We start from the raw sequence: 20484 nt of genomic DNA, 5'->3' as shown, positions 1-20484 counted from the left end.
AGCCTCGGTACTCTCTTGAGATAGCACTCTCTTCTAGATGGGATGAAACACTGGCAGGAAAACTCACAGATTTGTTATAAATTATATATGTTGAAAAAGTTAGGGTAATGTAATTTTCCAAAATTCCCTGTGGATTCAGTAATGCTAATAACATTCAGAGCTAGCGCTGCTTCTGACTTGTGTCTGTTTGTAATCTATGGCCTTGTTTATATTCAATATAAAATGATTTTCTTTTTTTTTTTTTTTTTCACAATTTGTAACAGATTCAGAGAAGGAGAAAGACAAGTATTGCTAAATCATAGCTAAATCCTATTTAATTGTTGCTCTTCTTGCTCTGGAAATAGCTCCTGTTCCCGAGTTAAATTAATTTACTAGGACTAGATTAAAACAGTACTGCTTATTTAAATAACAAATGTATTTGGTATTTAAACTATTTGTCTGTTTTGAGGTAGTACCCTATTTCCATTTAATGTAATAGCTATATTTAATCTTAGAATGAACTAATGCATGCCATGTGACAAATTCATTCACTGCTTGGTGTCGTGCAGAAAATACAAGTCAGCCAGTAATATGGGCCCCTTGGGAGAATTCTGTGGCCTCACCGAATATGCAAAGCATGTGAAACAGGAACATAAAAATTATGCAGTGCTCCAAGCTACTGGAGAAGCCCTTAAATTTCTCTAGTATCCTCTGAGAGTAATGCAGAGAGTGATTTCATGCTTGGTTTATTTCTGTTGTAACTCCTTAGTCCAATTCAGAACAAATTTTTGTTCAGAACCCGACAACGAAACCCCAAAGCAGAAACCCAACAACAAATACTGGGTGCACATGGAGCTATTTCCCCATTGCTGCCCATCAGACCCCTTCTAGCGCTTCCTTTGCAAGAATCGATGCTTGAAACCTGGATGCAAATTACGTAGGCAAGAATACGTATATGTGGTGGTGGTGGGCAACTAATTACATCGTAACAGTTTAGCCACGGCCTTAAAGTTTATTTAGATGGGAAGATAATACATGATTTTTATGGTGGTTGGGATTTTCTAAAGCTAACATTTCAGTTGGGAGAATAGTCTTGAGCATCACAAAAATGAGTCAGAGATGACTTGAAGAAACCTCGCTGATTACAGGCAATAATAATAACTGGCAGTTCAGTTAGATTGTCTTAGAAATATACTGTCTCCCCCTTTTAAGTTTGCCGCTTTATTTGTTTTACTGAATAAAGAAATACTGTGGTGTGTGGTGTTTGTTGGAAAGGCTCATCTAACCTGTTGGTTTTCCTCCAAAAGTGGGAGTATGAAAGTAATTTTCATTTTTTAATATCGGTTGGACTTTTCTCATTCCAAATGGTAAAGTATAGGACTTTTGACATTTTTGATCCCAGTTCTTTGTGGGTTGTAGAGCGCTTCAGGTACGTGGGTGACTGGGTCTCAACAATGGCTTTTCTCCTTTACAGATCATGTAATAGAGAAGATTGCATCTGTTATTTGTTATTGTAGTATTTCATTTCTGTCTCATCAGTCTGTGTCAAAGCTACTAGAAATGTATTTTTTTTAGCAGATAACTCTCACCTGACAATATATCATGATAACCTTCACTTATCACATAATTCAGAAAAGCAGTTTGAAAATTGCAGCAGTGCCTTGTAACTCTAAGTGACTGATGACTGTATATATTATTAATAACAACATGTTTTTCATGGTATTGTGCACCAACAGAAAAGTGTTGGATAGAATAAATTAACCCTCCATTATGTATCATAAATCCCACAAATCATGTAGTGCATCTTCTGCTTGTTTGCTTTGAGAACGCACTGAGTGCTTCTCACCACATTCTTCCTTTTTTTCTTGATAGCCATTTAGCATTTTCTGCTCTCCGCAGCATTGCTGGGAGGACGGAGGGCGAGGGATCAGCCTGGTAGATGCAGCATGCCAGTGGAGAACTAGCAGTCCCTCTGTTTTTGCCACACAAGGCCTGTTTTGTTCTCTCCTTTCCTCCCTGTGCACCCCCCCCCCCCCCACGCCCCCCCGGGCTGCTCAGAGGGTGTTTCTCTCCTGCAAGCCCTGAGCTAGGAAGGATGGAAGCTCACAGCCGTATTATATACACCACAGATCAAAATCAGGCTGTCAAAACAGGAAAATGCCTCAATAATTTTCTTTTTAATTTTAACTGTCAGCCTCAAGATACTACTTGCTCTCGAGCTACTATGCATAATGTGTGCCAGCTCCCTTCTACTTATACTCGTCTTAAAATGTAAAGCAACAAATTTTCTGGCAGTCCCCTCAAAGTAGTGTAATATAACTTTCGTTACAAGAAGGTGGTGAACATAATGTGACTTCTTAACAGCTGCAGTAAGCGATGTGAAGCTATTAACATCTTTTCAAAACAAGTAACAAGCGAGAGGTTATTTTTCATCTCTATTCCTAAAATAACGGTGTGTTATTTTAAGCAGGTAACATTTTGTTTGCACTTACCTGAACTAATTAAATCTTTACATGAATTCTCTAGCTCTGTAATGCCTTGTAAAATTAAGAAAAATTTAAAAACTAATGCTGAAATACACTCTTAACGGCTGGATTTCAAAATGAAAACGTGGATGTTCAATGTTATGTATGGAAATGATGGCTGCTAACAAAGGATGTTAGCTGACCCTCAGTTCCCTTTAGATTTATGATTCCATGAGAGCTGCCCATTCCATTGTTTATTTTTTTGTCGGACTATTTGGTTCCCATCTGAGTATTCTCAAAAGGTGAGACAGGTCTGATGCTTTCAAATTGCCTACTAAGGGACCAGCTTCTTTGCAGGTAGGCAACCCATCATAAGTACAATCGGGAAATAAAGGAGAAAGAGTTGAGAAGATTCTCCATGTTGACGTGCACACAACAGTCTATTAGTAGACTGGGCAGAAACGTTTTTAAAAGTTGAGTAGCCAACATCGGTAATCAAAGCCTTAATAAAGTCCCTTTTTTTTTGAAGCGTAGCTGAAAGTTCAAAAGGACACGTGCTGTCTGGTTTACTTACTTTGGCAGCTGAATTGGAGTTTCCATTGTAGCGTGATTAGCATTGTTGTCACGGAAGTTAGCAGCTGAAGTTCATAACCACAGACCGAGGCTGTAGCAATGAGTGGTGCTGGTTTTTTCTACCTATCTTGACACTTAAGATCTATCATATTAAAAATAAGGTCAACGTTGTCTCTAGTTGAATGAATGTAGCACACTACGAGAGGCTGTCAACTCAGACCTAGGAAGTGACTACAGTATTTTATAAATATTGCCCCAAAATAGAACCCCAGATGTGCAGTTTTTGCAACACGCCCTCCTGCTGAGCAAAGGCAGTGTTGGAATAGCCAGTCTAAGATCCTAATTTGAAAGACAGACATCGGTAAAGGAGTTCTGTTCTTTGGCCTTTCCAGAGATATTTCTCAGATCTTTTGCATTGATGATTGTGTTGCGTTTTCTAACTGTATGATCACTGCATACGAAGTAATTATTAACTTCTTTGTTTCCTGAAGGATGTAATGAGATTATATTTTTGCATGTGACTTACCCCTGCAAACATAAATCAGGCTATTGTCTTCAAGAGGGGAAGGTTTGAAACCAAAAATACAGTTTGGAAGTGAAGCATTTTTCCAGCTGCAAGTAATATTAATAGTAATTGCCACTAAGTGATCTTTCAGTTGGTAGAAACAAACCATCAAAATGATAATTGTAGGATTCATTGGGGTTTAGGTTGATTAACAAACCAGACAACCAGGTGGGCAGCGTGCATGGAGCCAGAGCTCTGGCTCATGTGAAGTCGGCGTAGCTTATCTGCAATCGGTGGAGCAAAGCCTGTTTTATTCCATTTGCCCAAAGAATAAACATATGCCGTGTCAGAAATAGAACAGTGGGAAACAATTGCTGCCTGGGATGCTGATGAAAAATAGCTGGAGAAACGTGTGAGGGTGATCAGACTTGGTTAAAGTCAGCGGCTGACTGAAGGATGGAGGTGAGGCCAGCCTGGCACGATGGTGGCCTCATCGATGTGTGCTGCAGTGACATGAAGGTGCACTTGGTAACGTCTTCCTCAGCTGTCTTCATTAGGTGAAAGAAATTAATACACCTTTTAAACGGGGTAGAGAACTGTTAAAGGTGCCGCATGAAACGAGCTGCTTAGAAGTACTGACATAATTTGATTTCGTTATCGCTGAAGTTGAGGAAACTCATGCAATCACAATCAACTGAAATCTGTTTTATTATTTAGAAGTGTCCCTTGAAATAGTGTACTTTTACGTATTGGAAATGAAAATTTGAAGTGGTCAGGGAATGTTATCTGTAAAGAAATTGTGAGTTACTTCTGGATCGTTCATTATAATCTCCCAACTCATTGCTTGACGGTATGCTTCACAATCTGAAATCTAGATTGTTCTGTTTTGTTGAAATGCGGACCAGTTTTGAAATATCTGAACTAAGCTTAACATTAAGAAAGAACCTGTAGTGAGGGTAAAAAGTAAAATACCTGCTTCTCAAAGTAAGCACACTCAAGCAAATTGTTCTTTCTACGTGGTTTGGGGGGACATGCACAACCTATGCTGTGACACAGCCTGTAGCCTTGGTCACCTGACATATTTAAATTAAAAGAAGCTTTCCTTATTTCCAGAAAGAAAAAGTTCTTTCAGGTCATTCATAAATTTTAAATGGCAGTCATATTGTAATCAGGAGCTAATTTTCTTTTCCCATTATCTCCTGCCATTCTGTGATACGGGAACACTTTGTTCTCTACAACAGTCTTCACTCAGAGCTTTGGTTTCTCACAGAAGTAATTAACTAGTAAAGACACTGGATCTTCGTAGACATGTTCACCCAGGCATGCCGGTGGACACGTCCCGTACCCAAGGATGGGTTTTGCTCCAGTGACAGTTCCCGTTACAGAGAGGGATTCAGATTTAGGAAATGTGGCTTCTTAGAATTGTCCATCCCACACTATGCTTTAACACTGTGTGCTGTCTTAAACAGTAAAAATTTATCATTTGGTAGAGTCTTGATTTTTAAATGCACATGTTTATCTCCTCTTTAATTATATTGTTTACTTGATGTCTGCCTTCCTCGTGCGTCTTTATTTAACGTTAGGCTCTGCTTTCTTTCATTGACTTGCAGATGAAATATTGGACTATAAGTTTTATTTCCTCTGTAATGATATTGGTTACAACAGGGAAAAAAAAAAAGTAATTTAAATGATGCCATTCTAACTGTTGGTTTCCCTTCTCTCACTAGTTTGCTGTTTTGTGGTTCATAAGAGGTGCCATGAGTTTGTTACCTTCTCTTGCCCGGGGGCTGACAAGGGACCCGACACTGATGTAAGTACATCGACATTTCGTACGCTGCTTTTACACGGAGTTTGCTGCTGTTTCACCGGTGAGAATGAATTACAAACAACATCAATAGGCTCTTTATGATAGATAATATTAGTCTGAGGGGTTTTTAACAGTTCTGAAGTGTATATTTATGGACAGTAAGGTCTATTTTTGGTAAGAAAAGTGGCAATGAACGCGTGACTAAGAACAATATCCTTCAGAATGTGACAATCCTTAGGTGTTTATCCAAGTGTGAAGCCAGCGTTTTACTTTGTTGATTGCATTTGATATTAACAATTTCCAGGAAAGGCTGAGGCTTTTTCCGAGCTTTCTTTGTATCTTATCTTATCTCAAGGTGTATCTTCAGAACTAACTCTGGCCCTTGTCCTCTCTGCACACGAGGATCTATAGCTGCAGTCAGATGACAGTTTAATCTTGAGCCAGCTGGCTTATCTGAGGCAGGTTATTGAAACAATTATGTTCGTTCTCGAGCTGGTGTACCAGTCGGGATACACCCGTTCTGTCCTGCTCCGTCAATATTTCTATATACATGTAGCATTTTTGGTCAACGAGTTTTCGCTTTCAACACATCGGCTTACACGGTGAGACACATGTACAAGAATTTTGTATCACCCTGCTGAAATAATAAACTAAACGTGTTTGTTCACATAAAAATAAAGTTTCTTTGGGTTTTATAAATAATACTTTACAGTGAAGTAATTTAACATCTGCTTATGGGAACAATACATTCCAAGTGTTCTTTGTCTGACCGGCTCTGTTTTGTTTCTTACAACATATTCATGCTCTAGATTGCAGGCTATTATCTCCTCTGATGAAATGCACCAGAAGACTTCTCTTGCTCATTTTTAATGAGCTTCTCATGAATTGTTTTAATGTGCTAGCCATGAGATCAATGAACAATGTATGGGCAGGAGCCACAAGGGTATTTGGAAAATGTGAGATGTTAAAAGTTTTCTTATTTTTAGATTTAAATACAGGGAAATGGCGAAGAACTGCGAAGAATTTTTGAAGCGGTTTGGTTTTTAAACATTTAACATAATCTAAATTTAGGTACATAAGAAAAGTGCTTATGTTAGGAGTGTAGTTACCCTATTCGGTTTTCCCTGTTCAGCTGATAGTCACCTCCAGCGAGCAAACCAGGTTGGTGCTTCTCCACTGGTCGCAGGGAGAGTTAGTGGGGGCAGATCTGACAGTCCTGTGGCAGCACACTGAAGGTGATGACAGAGACACTGCTGTCCTCGACATCCATCTCATCTCTTCCAAACTTTCCCCTTGCCCAGCCCCCCGTTACGGAGAGGTGAACATCTCCTGGGTCTGCTCCTGAACAGTACCTTTCCCCAGGGATCACCTGGCTTCAATTACTGCTACTTTGGTGACTGTTTACAATGGAAGAAGTTTCACAGTACTCAAAATATTGCTAAAATCAACAGAATGATGTTAAAAACATAATTGGAACAGAAGCCTTTCTTTTCACCTTTCCATCTTTTTCCATATTCAGTTCTGATAATTCATGAAATGCTCTGTTATTTCATTGCTCTCTGTATCTCCAGCCACCTTTCTTTTCCTATTCACTTTTCTGCGCTCAGCTCCTCATCTCAAACTTCCTTCATCTTTCATCAGCTGCTCCTGCTGCTGCCCTGGTTGCTTGTTGCCATTTAAGAGCCGTGACAACCCAAAAAACATTGCTCCAACAGTGAGATTCGGCATATCTAAGCTAAGGGCCCTGCTATGTATGGATGCAGTCACCAGAAGTTATGGACATCCACAAATCACGTCAGGGAGTAAGATTCCAAAAGTCAAGATTCAAACACGGAGCAATTATGTTGATTACCTGTGCAAAGAATGTGGATACTGCCAAAGGTTTGTTAAGCATGTCGAATGGGACCAGGGCATCAGAAGTGCCAGTGCAGCCACGATGCATCCCTCAGGAGTTATTCCAGGCTGTACATAAAGCATCTCTTTCCACTTAGCATAGGGCACAGCTTTCTTGAAGTCACTTGACTGAGCTGAGGTCAATGGTTATGGCGAAAGTCAAAGGAAGAGACTTTTGACAATAACGAGGTAGGCAGAGCACTCGCGTGGAAGCCAGGGCAGGGGCATAAGGCATTCACCGAGCGGGAAGGCAGCCAGTCCTCAGGCTGGCCTTGCTCCGTGTTCCTTAGTGCATTATTCTGTCAAAGGAGGCTACTATTAAAGCAATCATGAAGGCAGGAACAAGAAACCCAAATTACTCTTCATACCTTTCTTTTTCTGAAAGTTCTTGAATTTTTAAAGTTTTGAAGTGAAGTGTGGAGATTAGCTCTGTCTATTAAGTGTAACAGTTAAAGCAGTCTTTTGGAATTGGAAATTGTACATTAGAAGTGCCTAGAGATAGAGAAGAGCTGAAATCCAGGTCTCCCCCTGTCCGGGTGAGTGTCCCCATCACTGAACTGTCATGCAGAACGCAGGTGGCAACACCTACTCTCTCCCCATGTCCTGCTTCTAAAAGAAAGTAGCCATAGCCACCACTTTTTGTTGCGGTCCAGATGCCTTCAGGTATAGTTGAACCATTTCCATCCCACTGGATGGCATTTGGGTGATGCTCGGAGCTCTGTAATGCTCCGTACACCTTATATATTGTGTACGTGGGCAGTGCCAGTACCCGCATTGCACGGAGCTATCTGCTACGGGACCTGCTTTCCTAGAAACTCTTACCTCCAGTTTATTAGGCAAAATTTATGTATCGGGTGAGTGGCTGCTATTACCAAACTGAGTAAAGGTCACCAGTACCAGCTGCGGACCAAGGGAGGCAACGTGCCAGGTTCATCCCGATGCGTCTGCCTGTCACTGCTTTAGCAGCACCCAGGCGAGGAGAAATGTCGGTGGCAAAATACCTGCTGGGCATCGAAGAGCCAGAACTTCATCAGCAGTCTGGACAATTACAGAATATCTGTTTGATTACTCATTAACATAAGCAATACACTGCTGATTTGCTTCAGTTGGTCCTAAAACACAAGTAGCACAATAAAAAAAATAAAACCAAAACAAAACCAAAACCCCCAACAACCTAGTTTTTACAACTGGTGCTCAATTGTGATGTAAGATGTTAATGGAAGTTATGGGTGACTGAAAATTTTAGTGGTGACGCTCACAAGCAGGTCTTCTGTGTTTATAATGTATGGTTTGAGTCTTGAGAGTGTTCTTGATTAATTGTTTTGAAACATGGGTTCTTCAGGGTTTTTTCTCCTGAAGTTCATAAATGAGAACACACATTTGTGTGAGGCCATTTAATTTTATCGAGAATCTCTTCATGGTGGTGGAATCTGTTGTGTGGCAGGTTGTTAATAATATTTAATATTGCTGACTGCGTTTTGTGACTTTTGGTTTTTGGCCTCGGTGATTAAATAAATCAGCCTAATGCTTTATTTTAGAAATGGGGTTACCAAATGATCATTTTCAATACTTACACGGAAGTGATATGACAAAAACAATTTGAAGATTAAAAGCAAACAGAAAATAAATATGTTTTATTAAAATTGTGATACATTAGTAGGTCCTATTACACAAAGAGGATTGTAGAATCTTGCACTTTAATTTACTGAAATGTTTGACTATAATGTCTACCCTTTTACAATTCAGTAACTTATTCCTGAGTTAGCACAAGCTTTGTTCTGAAATGTAGCATGCTATAAAGCTTATCATAATAATTGGCAGAGTTTTAAATACTAAAAAGTCCTTTTCTAAATTATGTCACGCAGGTGCACAATTAATTTACATACTCAAATTCTCCAGTGTTTTTGCGTGATGTAACCTTTCCATTAATTGTCAGAGTAATATTGTAATTAATAAAACATTTTTTTTCCAGAGTAATAAGTACAAATTATAATAAATATATGGTGTGATATTTATTGCATCTTGTAATTTTTAGATGATCGTGCACGTTAGGGTGCCAGTGCAGAAGCCTGCCCCAGCGGGTCGCAGAAGGGCCGTTGGCAGGCAGAGGGGCGTTTCTTGCAGGCAGCTCCTGCAGGTGAGCGTTCACCGACCTGCCTGCCGCGGCCTGAGCTATCTAGGACACGGCGGCGAGGGCTTATTTATAGATTTGTCTTGAGGCAAGATAGGATGGCATGCACGCTCCATGCCTCCAGGGATACGGAGAGTTTCGGAGCAGCAGGGTTATTAGCTGGTTAGATAGACTCCAAAGGGGAGAAACCCCGTAATTATTAGAAACTTCCTCCTGGCTTCCATGAAAGCTGAATGCGTATATGTGGCTGAAGCGTGAGGTCGAATTATACCTTGAAATAATGCTCCTTTGAAAGAGAGAGTTGAACTTTAAAAATATTTTTATTATTATTTCTTCCTACTTGATTTCTGCCGCGTAGTTGTTTTTCAGACTCTTTGTAGCACGTTTTGGCTGCAGCAATCCCCTGCAGAAGGGAGAGCTCCACTGAGTTTCACTAAATTCTTTAAATGTATTTACAGTTGCAATTGGAGTTATTTTTTTTATTGCTGGATACTTAAATGCAGTCGTTTGGGAAACAAAAGGTATTTCAGACTATGCCATCCACAGACCTCTTCTTATTTCCTAGCCTTTCTTACATGCCAAGTATTTAATAAACTGACTGCTCAGCTGTATAAAAGTCCTGTGTTCTGTACCGTGCTAAAAATAGTGGTGTACAAATATTGTCTCCTCATGTAACATTTTTATTTGCTATGGCATTCTATCGCTGTGAAAGAGGGAATAAATTATTTTTATTACTTTAAAATTAAATGCCTCAATAAAGGCAGTGTAAGAGAGACAAAAGCTTGTAATCACCCTCTTTTTGCGTTACTCAGACGAGCTGAAATGGTTGGTTGAAAGGTCTGTGTTTGTGCCAAAAGGAAAATAATACTTGGGAATAAAGTGGTCGTCCTTGACTAGTACTGAAATGATGGTGTCTGGGGAACAATATCCTGTTTCAGATGAAATAAGAATTCATACAATCAAAAAATTCTACGTTTCCTTCATACTTGGCAGGGTGTAAGCTCTGGTGTCTGAGCAAAATACCGACTCAGGAAGTTATTTTGCTGCTATCTAAGGGCTCTCTGTAGTTTGAATAGAAATTATTCATCTTCTCTTCTTGGCCAACTCTCTTATGGTGATGCTATTGAGTACAATTTAACAGCTCCTGCTGCTATTGTACTCTAAAGTTACATGAAACACTGTCTCCAATTCAGATGCTTGTTTTTGGAACATTGCTCGGTGTTCATAAAAACTATTTAAAGCCATTGCTGAAATGCTTTAGAATTTGAGTAAATTACTGTAAAAAATGTAAGAGCAGCCTCAAAAACTGACTGCTGCTGTAAGCAGCTTTGTTGTGTTTCATGTTGAGGAATCTCGTCAAGTTTTTTTTTTTTTTCAAAAAGGATACTTTGAAATTGAGAGTTAAATCTTTTTTCCCCTTGTTAGTGGATCATAATGACAAAAAGTGTTTCAAACTGCATGTGATGTATTACAGTGTTCCCAGTTCCAATGCGCATAGAATTAATAATAAAAAAACCCAAACAACAACAAGCCACCAGTGATTTAAAATGGCGTTTGACTGTATTCTTTTATTTTTAGTACAAGTCTATAAAACTTAATATAGAGTGCACAAGAACTTGGACATCACCACCTCTGGATCTGCACTATTTTCCTTTCAGTTATTATAATACTATAGGATCCACAGGAGGCTTACGAGCAAAATAAATAGAACTTAAAAAGTGGAAAAAATCTAAATGAGGGCAAGTGACTGTACGGTCAAGGGAGATTAAATCTGACTTCTCAGAATCGCAGTGAGTTCTTAGTATTTAAGCACCTAGAAGTGAATGAATTGATGAGATACAGATGTGGGTTGATGCAAAATGAAAAGGCAAAGCCATCTCATCCCATTTGGCAGGGCAGCTGACCTCGTGGATGTTGAAGATGACATATATGCAAAGGACTTTAAAGTTAATAAGCCCCTTGATACTGAAATTGTTCAGGAGCTTTATTATCTTAAGCATGTTTGAAAAATCAGTCTAAATTTGAACAACTGTGAGGTTCTGTGAGATTATTCAGCTCCTGCATCTTTTCGTCGGTGGTTTGGATGTTGGAATAATGTATAGCTACACAAAGGCAGTTGACAGTAGGGAGGCTTCTGAGAACTCTAGAGGACAATATTTAAGTTCAGATTATTTTTTTTTTTCATATATTAAGATACAGTTTCATAAAACAAGTGGGGAAAAAAAACACAATTGAGAGGGGAAGAAAAAAAAAAATCAACGTGAAAGTATTGTGAAGGGACCAGTGTAGAAGAAAATGAAGCAGCTCTTACAGTAGGTCATAAACTCTGATACAAAGGCAATGAATTTCCTCAGGAGTATGTTTGAAGTGAATATTCTATTTTTAGTGAGATGTTTTATGTAGAATTATGCATCTCTTCAGGAGAGGATTTTAGAAAAGAAGTAAAATTTTAAAGGTCTTTAAATCATGACTTTTGAATATTTTCCATGTCTCTTAAGTTGCAACCAGGTCCCATACCCCCTTGCCCCAAGCTGCCTGCATTACCTACGTAACGCTGAAGATTTTAGGTATAATGATGGGTAACTGCTGCAGTGGGTGATCAAATGAAGAAATTAATTTTTTCTTTTGGGGTTTACGGCTCTAAACAGTGCTGCAGATATTATCTGTGCCCTCATCGGACCTAGGGGAGGGGTGAGGTGAGTCCTGTAAGGCTCCATCATGCTTTTCATTTTATGAGTTCTATGATTTTTGAGTTGGAAGGAGAAAGATTGACCCTCAAAAATTCATATGCTGGGGGACCAGTGGGAAACCACCATCTGTAAATGATAATTGACAGTATGACAGCAGTGGGCTTGAGTTTGGCTTAGGTGTGGAGCAATGCTGATGTCCACGTGTACTGCAGGATTATGCTGTTCAGTTTGATAGTTCTGGATGTGACGCAAATGATATGAGGGATCTTTTTCCTTGTGTCACACCTCTATGCAAAGCAGGAATAAATTAATATAATTGGGTTCTCCTGGAGGGTTTTGTTGTTTTGAGCAGATTGATTTTTCTGTTCAGTTCCAGGTAATGCTGAAATTCTGGAAAAAAAAAAAATAATTTTTTTTTTTAGTTCTTGTTTGCTCGCTGGCCTTTAATTACGCTTCTAGACTGTTAACATGTAGGAGGCTTGTTTCAGAGTGAAAAAAAATAGTCGCTTTACTGATCTTGGGAATTAAACCCACCCCCCAATAACAACAACAACAAAACCAAACCCAAAACTACCACCACCAAAAATAAACCCAACCCCCCACACCACCAAAACAAAACAAAAAACTCAAGAAAAGACAGTAACTGGAAGCAAAGTATTAAGACTTGCTTTAGAACTAGTTAAAAAGGGATTTTAATCAGAAAGCTTTGTAGTCTTCTTCCAGGGATAATGAAATGCAGCAGCAGGGCATGTCTGTTTTGCTTTTAACCATTTGGTTTGCAATGAAAAGCAACTCTTACTGATGTTAGACATCATGAGTGACCTGAGCAGCAAGCATCACTGATAACTATTATGGAATCATACAATCATTTAGGTTGGAAAGTACCTATAAGATCCAGTCCAAACATAAGCCACCCAGGTTGATTTTTAAATTGCTCATCTGGATTTTGGATAATAGGCAATCTTGTCCTAGAAATATTTCCTTTTTTAATGAAAATAATCTCACTCTGTTGCAAAAGACACGCAAAGGCAGGAAGATCTGGCAAGATACAGTTTACCACTTGCCAGATTAACAAAAATGCTCTTCTAAAGACAAGCCTGTATGATTTTTTTGAAGTGATTCTTAAACTGCTATGATGCAATAAATGTATTGATTTTTCATTGTATACCGTAAAACAAGAAGTTAAAAAGCCCCCTCCATTTACAAATTGAGATAACACTCAATGTGTGTGTATGCCTATTTTTTCTTATTATGAAAATTATTAATCATGATGACTTTGTTTACAATAGGCATTATTAGATGGGAACAGTAGGTCACATTCTTACTATAAAACAATTACAAGGCAAACATACTTTTGTCAAAATACGATCGTCCTTACTATAGTACTACTCCCCTTTCCCAAAAAGCTGGTCTTATGTTTCCAAAATAAAGATGATCACAGTCAGTGCAGTAAGTTAAAACAACTTTTACAGGACAGCATGGATATTTTTATTACAAAAATAAGTATTTTATTTCTTGTGATTACCCTGACTTTGAATCTCTGCAGAGGATCTGAAGTAGTTCGTGGAGAAATAAAGGTTTCATGCTTATGGTTTCAACCTTAAAGCCCTAAAAATTAACCGTAGGAAAAACTTGTTTATATAACTTTTCTCCTTTTTTTTATTATTATTATTGGTTTTAAATGGTGCCTTGCACAGCTATAACGGCTCATTAGGGCATGTGGGTATTGGAGTATATGGACAATGAAATTTCAATTTGAACAGAATCAGTCTGAAGGTAAGACTCCTTTTAATGGAATAGGAATTAAAGAAAGAAATCTACTACACAGGGCTCTGTATATATTGAGTATGTATTCTGCTCATACTCAGCCGGCATCTGAGGGAGGTTGATGTATGTTATACATATACCAGGGGAGGACTGGCCTCAGTTTCCTCCATCAAGCGCTCTTGATGGAGGCAGCATTTGTCCCCGGGACAACACAATGTCCCATGACATTCCTCTCCCCTTACTGGATACTTCAGAATCCCAGTGCCGTTTTCCCACCCATCTCAATAAATAAATTCCAGCCATATGTCGCCCTCTCCACCTTATGTTCATCCCCGGCTGGCAGGAACTGCCTGTGCTCAGAAATTTGCTCCTCACCTGCCGGTGGGTGGTTTGCCACTGCTCGGTGCCCGTGTGCAGCTTGTTTGCTGATCAACCGGTTCAGTGCTGCTTCGGAGATGCTCTTAGCTGGCTGCACGGAGGTGTTCATGGTGCTGCTCACCGGAATGCCTTCGATTAAGTGCTTGGAAGCAGCTTCACAGGTTACTTGAAGGCATTTCATGTAATGGAACATGTTTGCATTTATCATCTACTGAGAAGACATTTGTACCTTCTCTTCCTAAATTAAAATGCAGGCTCCTTTTATTGCAACTTTATTGCAACTAAAATAGCTTTTAAGCTAGAGTGAACGATCCTCAAGAAAATAGAATTAAATTACAAAGGCTCTAAAAAGGTTCATGAACTTCTATAACTACTTCTGATTCCCACCCCTTCCCTGTGCCTTGCCACGCAATCCCAGAATTGACTCTCTTAGTTGTTGGTCTGCAGAAGATGCATGGAAAAAAATTTATTGTGGTGTTGGAAAGAGCTGTATGAATCCTCTCCTTGTACACACCTGGATTATAGGAACTGCGTGGTGGGTGACTGCCTACACAAGGTGTGTAACTCCAAAGGCACGTTTGCTTACGTCTCCCATTGCACCCTTTCAGGAGTCTGTCTTTTTTGTAGTCTTCCAGTTCACGGAGCCTGCAGCTGGGACACTGGGCACGTCGTTGAACTCATTTTCTGTTATAGTCTCTGAGCTTTGCAGGCTCGTAGCTTTTGAAAGCTTTTTGTGTAGGAAGAATATATTTTTTTTTCTAATCCAGAACAATTCAAAGTCTGAATAACTGTGTCGTGAAAAATTAGAATTTTTATTTTTATTTTCTAGGCTTTTGCTGTGCAATACACAGTGTAACATAGATGATCCTTGTAAGAGTTAATAGTTAAACAGAGACAGCACTGCTAAGAGAGGAAATTTATATATATGATGAATCTAAAAATATCAGCGATTTTCATAAGTTAGCATTGGAGAACAATTAGTGGTGATATTATAAAAGAAGAACTGTCAGCAAAGTTATTCCCAACAGTAAAACGAAATCTTGTCAATAGGGTTGCAATCTTAGTGGCAGTAACTACAACTGATTAAGCAATCTGCTGGGTGCTAATTTCACAATCAAAGCTTCTTCTAATTCCTCAAATTGAAGTTGACATTCCAACAGCCCTATTTTCCAATTGTTAAAGTATATTTAGTTGTGCAATTCAAATTGAATTTAAGTATTTCCTTTTCATCTTATTTTTCATCTTACCCTTTGCAAAACTTGTGTCTAACTATGTAAATATGGTGACGTGATATTGGGGTTAAGGAGAGAAGAATGCTTAAGACTTACTAATAATCTATTTTTTACGTAGGATGTCATGTGCCAAATGTACCATAGACATTTCTATCAGGTTCCACCCCCACAATCATGGTGGTTTTTGGGTTTTTTTAAAGTCTGATTATGACACACTGAACTTATTAGCTAGAAGGAACATACACAGCCACAGACCACTGAGGAAACCTTGCAGAATGCCAAACGTTTTTAGCACTGTCTGTTTTTTGAGGTGGCAGTTCTTGCACCAAAATTAGATGAAATCTTAGTTTGGAATAAAATGAGTGGGCTAATTTTGAAAAGCGCTGTAGGTCCCATATGCTACAAATAATTCTAGAATGTGTCACCAGGGAGCATACCTAGCTTGGTAGATTATTGGTAACGATTTCCTTGGGGTGCTGGGAGAAATTTGCTAATTGCTGCTGAGTTCAGCTGGTATAGCCTCAGTTTCTTAATATAAATCACCTGTGGGCTTGGGGAGAAAAAGAAGAACTTGTACTTTGTAGGAGAGGGCAAGTTTCTTTTAGCAAGGTGTTTTGACCCTGGAATACAAAGATGAAAGAGAGAAAAGCGCAGAGGGGAGAGGCAGAGACCCCCTGCCTGGCTCGGGAGCAGCTGCCATCCTTTTCCATTCCAGCTCTGATTCTCTGACTGGTCCTGGTAAAGCATTTGGGTAGCTCTGCGTGAGCCAGAATTGTTTAGTTCCATTCTTGCACATGCTTTTGTTATTTTGTTCATTTCCTTTTAATTTTCGCTGTCCGTTACTGGGGTAATATTCTTCAGAGATCCAAATACTTCACAGGTTTTTCTTCAGTTTAGAAAAGATTGGATTCGTCTTGAAATAGCTAGTGACCTCCGGGAACACGCATTAGATGATATTCATTGTCACAAAATATTATCGTGGTTTTGGTTTTAGTTGGATTTTTATAAGCGGTCAGATTTTTATAATAATCTACTGAAACCTGATACAAACAGGTTTTTTAAACCAACTGCACGTTACCTCTGCTGCAAAACAAAATCCTGATGCTTCTGTTGAAGTAACGTTGTGCCAGTCGTGATTCCTTTCGTAATTTGATTTCCGCTATTCCCTTGCAAATAAACAAACTAGCGTGGCCCATGTAATTAATGGAACTTAATCCTTACAGTACCAGTGATCATAGGCTGAGCTCATAACTAAAAGCAAAAGCATAGAATAAAATCTGGTAATGAGAACTTAATAGATATGAATCAGAGAGTGATTTTTTTTTTTTTTTTTTTTTTTTCATTTTGTCCCCATGAGAAGGGTACCTGCTGAACTAAGGCATAAAAGAAATTTCTCTGTTGGGAAAACCGTTGTAATCTGTAACAAAGCTACCTTCAGGTCTGTTTCTATGGCAACAAGAGCATCAGACCAGCAAAGAATGGACGAGAAAGGAGATAAAAGCCTCTATAAAGATAGTTATAAAAAGCATATGCATAGCTTTGGCTACTTTTTTTTTCTTTTTTTTTCTTTCTTTTTTTTTTCTTTTTTTTTTTTCCAAGGGTAAAGCCCAGAACCTGGGGTTTTTTGAAACCTGTCTATTATAGTAGTTATTTAGGTTAGACCCTATTGGCACTGGAGCACTAGTAGAATAATAGAAAATGATTAATTTTGGACATAATGAAGAAGAGTTTATAAAACAATTAAATCTCAAATCTAAATTTACTAGAAACAATATAATTCTTAAAGTGATTTTATGGAACCCCTTTTAAAAAAATATTTCTGAATCTTAGAGTCTTCATTCTTTTTTGCAGACGTTATAACGAGATGGGAAATGGTAGATCTTTGGTCTAGAAATAGCCTTTTCTTCTATCCAACTAGTTGCTTTATTATAATTAATTTTTCTTTCTGGTGTCTTATTGCAAGTATGGGAATTGTAAATCAGATACTGGCAGTCCACGCAGTCAGTGTTCTTCTCTTTGTCCTTGCGTTGCCGGAGATGGGGTAAGACCATGTGAAAAAGAAGAATTAAATGCCTTCTCCTCCATCTTTCAAATGTTTAACAATTGTCATTCGAGTAGAAAGGGTCCATCCCAAACACTAATGAAGAAAGTGTGTAATTAGTGCAATATACATCTGAACTTGATGTTAGTACTCTGATACTTCTTGAAAACAAAATCTCCTGATCTCTATTTTTAGGTAAGCCTTCTTTTTTAATGGTTCCCTCATTCTTTTACAGTTTCAAAGGAAAAAAAAAAATCTATGTAAAAAATGGGGTGCATATTTATCTGCTTTACTTGTATTGTAGAAAACTACGATCTTTATTTAGAGAGGAAGAAACCTATTGTCAATAATCTAACTCTAGGTTTTGTACTTCAGGTATTTCTTATACAAGGTTCTTACAGGTGCTTTGCAATGTGTTGCTGTTTAATTTACTTGGATTCTTAATGTGCATAAATAACACAGCAAAACACTTGCCGTATTATTGGAAGAAATTACTATGTCATTCCCTTATAGAAATGTGATACCAGTTTTTTATGGTTCTTATTTCTAGTAATGTCTTTATGGAATGTTTTAAAAAAAACCACACCACCAAACCCAGCCATGATCACACGATTTCGAGTGGCCGTTCCTGATCCGTTGACTTGGAAGTAGCGAGCAGCTGCAGCTGCACAGTCTGATTGCTGAGGTGAAGAGCAAAACACGTTTGTTTGGCTGGGTAGGGACTTCAGTGAGCATGAGTGAAGGGTTACTTTCAGAGTGTTTATGTAAGTAGGGATATATAAAAATTCTTATATACCTTGTCTAAAGAAGTAGGCTAAAAAGCGACTTGACTGCAGTGATGAGGAGCTGGCAACAGTCAGGAATAATATATGTAAACCCTATATTATATAGGACAAACCTCTATACTTGTGTTTACAAGGAAGATTCTTAGTTGCATTGTCACAGATTATTTTTTTTCTAGAATAATTTTCTGGAATGTTTTTTTCCTAGAATCACTTGAAATCTGGGATTATCCCAAATCACTAGTTTCTTCCTGAGGATATTCTTTGCGTTTAATTAAAGATAACTTGAGCCCTACAATCCTAGAATGCAACAAGGAAGAAGACTGGCTATCTCTTCTTATAAATAACTTTATGAAATCCTTCCTTAGACAAAATCCACTTTTATTTTTCAAGATCTACATTAGTACCTACAGATTGACCTACTTATGAGTAAATGAGTAGTGATGTATTGTTAAACCTGAAGTCTAAAATCCCATTCCTCTACACACAATTAGTGACGATCCTTTTTTTTACCATTTCCTTTTTTCTTTTTTATTTCACTTAATCAAAACAAATGAGAATTTTAATAACCAGAGACCTTAATTTATGTGGTTGTTAAAAAAAAAAACAACAAACAAACAAAAAACTTCGAGGTGTTGACCTTGCTCCACCCAGTGAAATACCGTTCTCAGTCTTGAGACTTAGTGAAGTCAATACCCTGATTAAATATTGGCAATTAGAATAAGAGAGTGGAACATACACTGCTGGCATCTCTCAAAATGCTCTGGCCTCTCAAGGGTGCAAGAGAAAGGAAAATGCTTTTGGAGAAGCAGGAGAAAAAAAAAAAAAATAAAATGATAGGAGCACAGTAAAAAAAACCCCAAACAGTAGAAATGAAAGCAGTCCTGTAACTTTTAGGAGAAATGTATAATCCCTCAGAGTTTTAACATCTGTTTTGTAACTTCGTGTGCCAAGAGCGTGATTGGACCATTCATGAAAATCAAAAAAACTGCAATCAACAGACTTTGTTCAGTATTCCTGCAAAGGGAATTTGTGATAAATAATATGGAAGACTTCAGTCAAACACAAATGGTTTTATGTTTAACGTGCTTAATTTAGAAACATACCACACAGAGGTAAAATTAAGAGAAATAGAAATACACATCCATTATTTTTTTTTGTTATTTGCTGAAAGCGCATTATGGAATGAGAGGGGTAGAAAATGTTCTATTCTACCATTCCAGATTAATCCTTTGCTCTTCTGTGAGAAGGTACAGCTGTTTACTGATCTTAAAGGTCAAATAAAATCAAAGTGTTTCCTAGCGCTTTGGTTTTGGCAACAATAAAGCCCCTGGGTCAAATGAGGAGATGGCTTTTGCACCAGAACATACACCTCAACTACTCCAGGCACCCTATAGACGAGATACATTGTATATGTAAGTTACATCACTTCAGTGGCATAATAGTCCAGAAATGGCTACTCTAACAATTACGGTGTCTTTTCAAGTAGTTCTAAAATGAATGAGGAAAAAAACTGCCATTTTAATTTTTTTCACATTAGCTGTCATTGTACTGCATTTTATTTTTCTAATCTATCTACTCCTGTCACAGCAGCCCATTCACTCAGGTTTGTTACTGCTGGTTTTTCCAATACTGTTGGGATGTGCTCCAAGAATTTGGGTTATTAGTCATTACAATAAGACCAATGCTTCTTAATCGATACAGGCTTCCAAAAATTAAACATTTCCTGAAGTTGCCGTTCAAAATGATCACATTTAAAAATCAAGTTCCTCCTTAAAATGTAGGAGTTTGTTTTGTTTTTTTTTTTGTCTCTGAGAGTGTCACAAATGAGGATGTTTTAATGTGAAATTTATATAATTTTTAAAATTTTTTTTTTTAATTATTTTTTAAATTCCTTTTTAAATTAAGGCAAAATTGCCCTACTCAAAAGAGGATATGAAAATCCTGATCCATGCACATGTCTGACGTATACGTACAGATCGTGTGCATTTCACGTGCTCGTTAGTGTTTGTGTTCATCAGCAAGGTCAACAGGAGCTGCAGGTAGGCACTTGGCGCATTTGCATATTAGGCAAATAAATCATAAACATCTAATCTGGGACTGTGGGAGTGTGTTGTATGCTTTGCACTGCCTTTTTCTTATGCAGTTGCACGCCTATTTGTGCATAAAAATTACCACAATATATCATAAAGTATTTATGGTACCAATATATTTAACAAGCATTAAACTAATATCTGGATG

At 38.1% G+C, this 20484-nt stretch overlaps 1 protein-coding gene across 1 annotated transcript in view; it reads left to right on the top strand.

Moving 5' to 3' along the window:
- Positions 1–20484, top strand: part of PRKCA (protein kinase C alpha) — a 164175-nt gene that overhangs the window by 55194 nt on the left and 88497 nt on the right. Inside the window, exon 3 of the mRNA XM_080389101.1 lies at positions 5250–5332. Within this exon, the coding sequence (XP_080245227.1) occupies positions 5250–5332 (83 nt within the window). The remainder of the gene's footprint in view (positions 1–5249; positions 5333–20484) is intronic.

Source organism: Falco punctatus, assembly GCF_963210335.1.
Source record: "Falco punctatus genome assembly, chromosome: 1".
Classification (NCBI taxonomy): Eukaryota; Metazoa; Chordata; class Aves; order Falconiformes; family Falconidae; genus Falco; species Falco punctatus.
The sequence above is the reverse complement of the archived record's forward strand: the minus strand, read 5'-3'. Positions and strand labels throughout refer to the sequence as shown.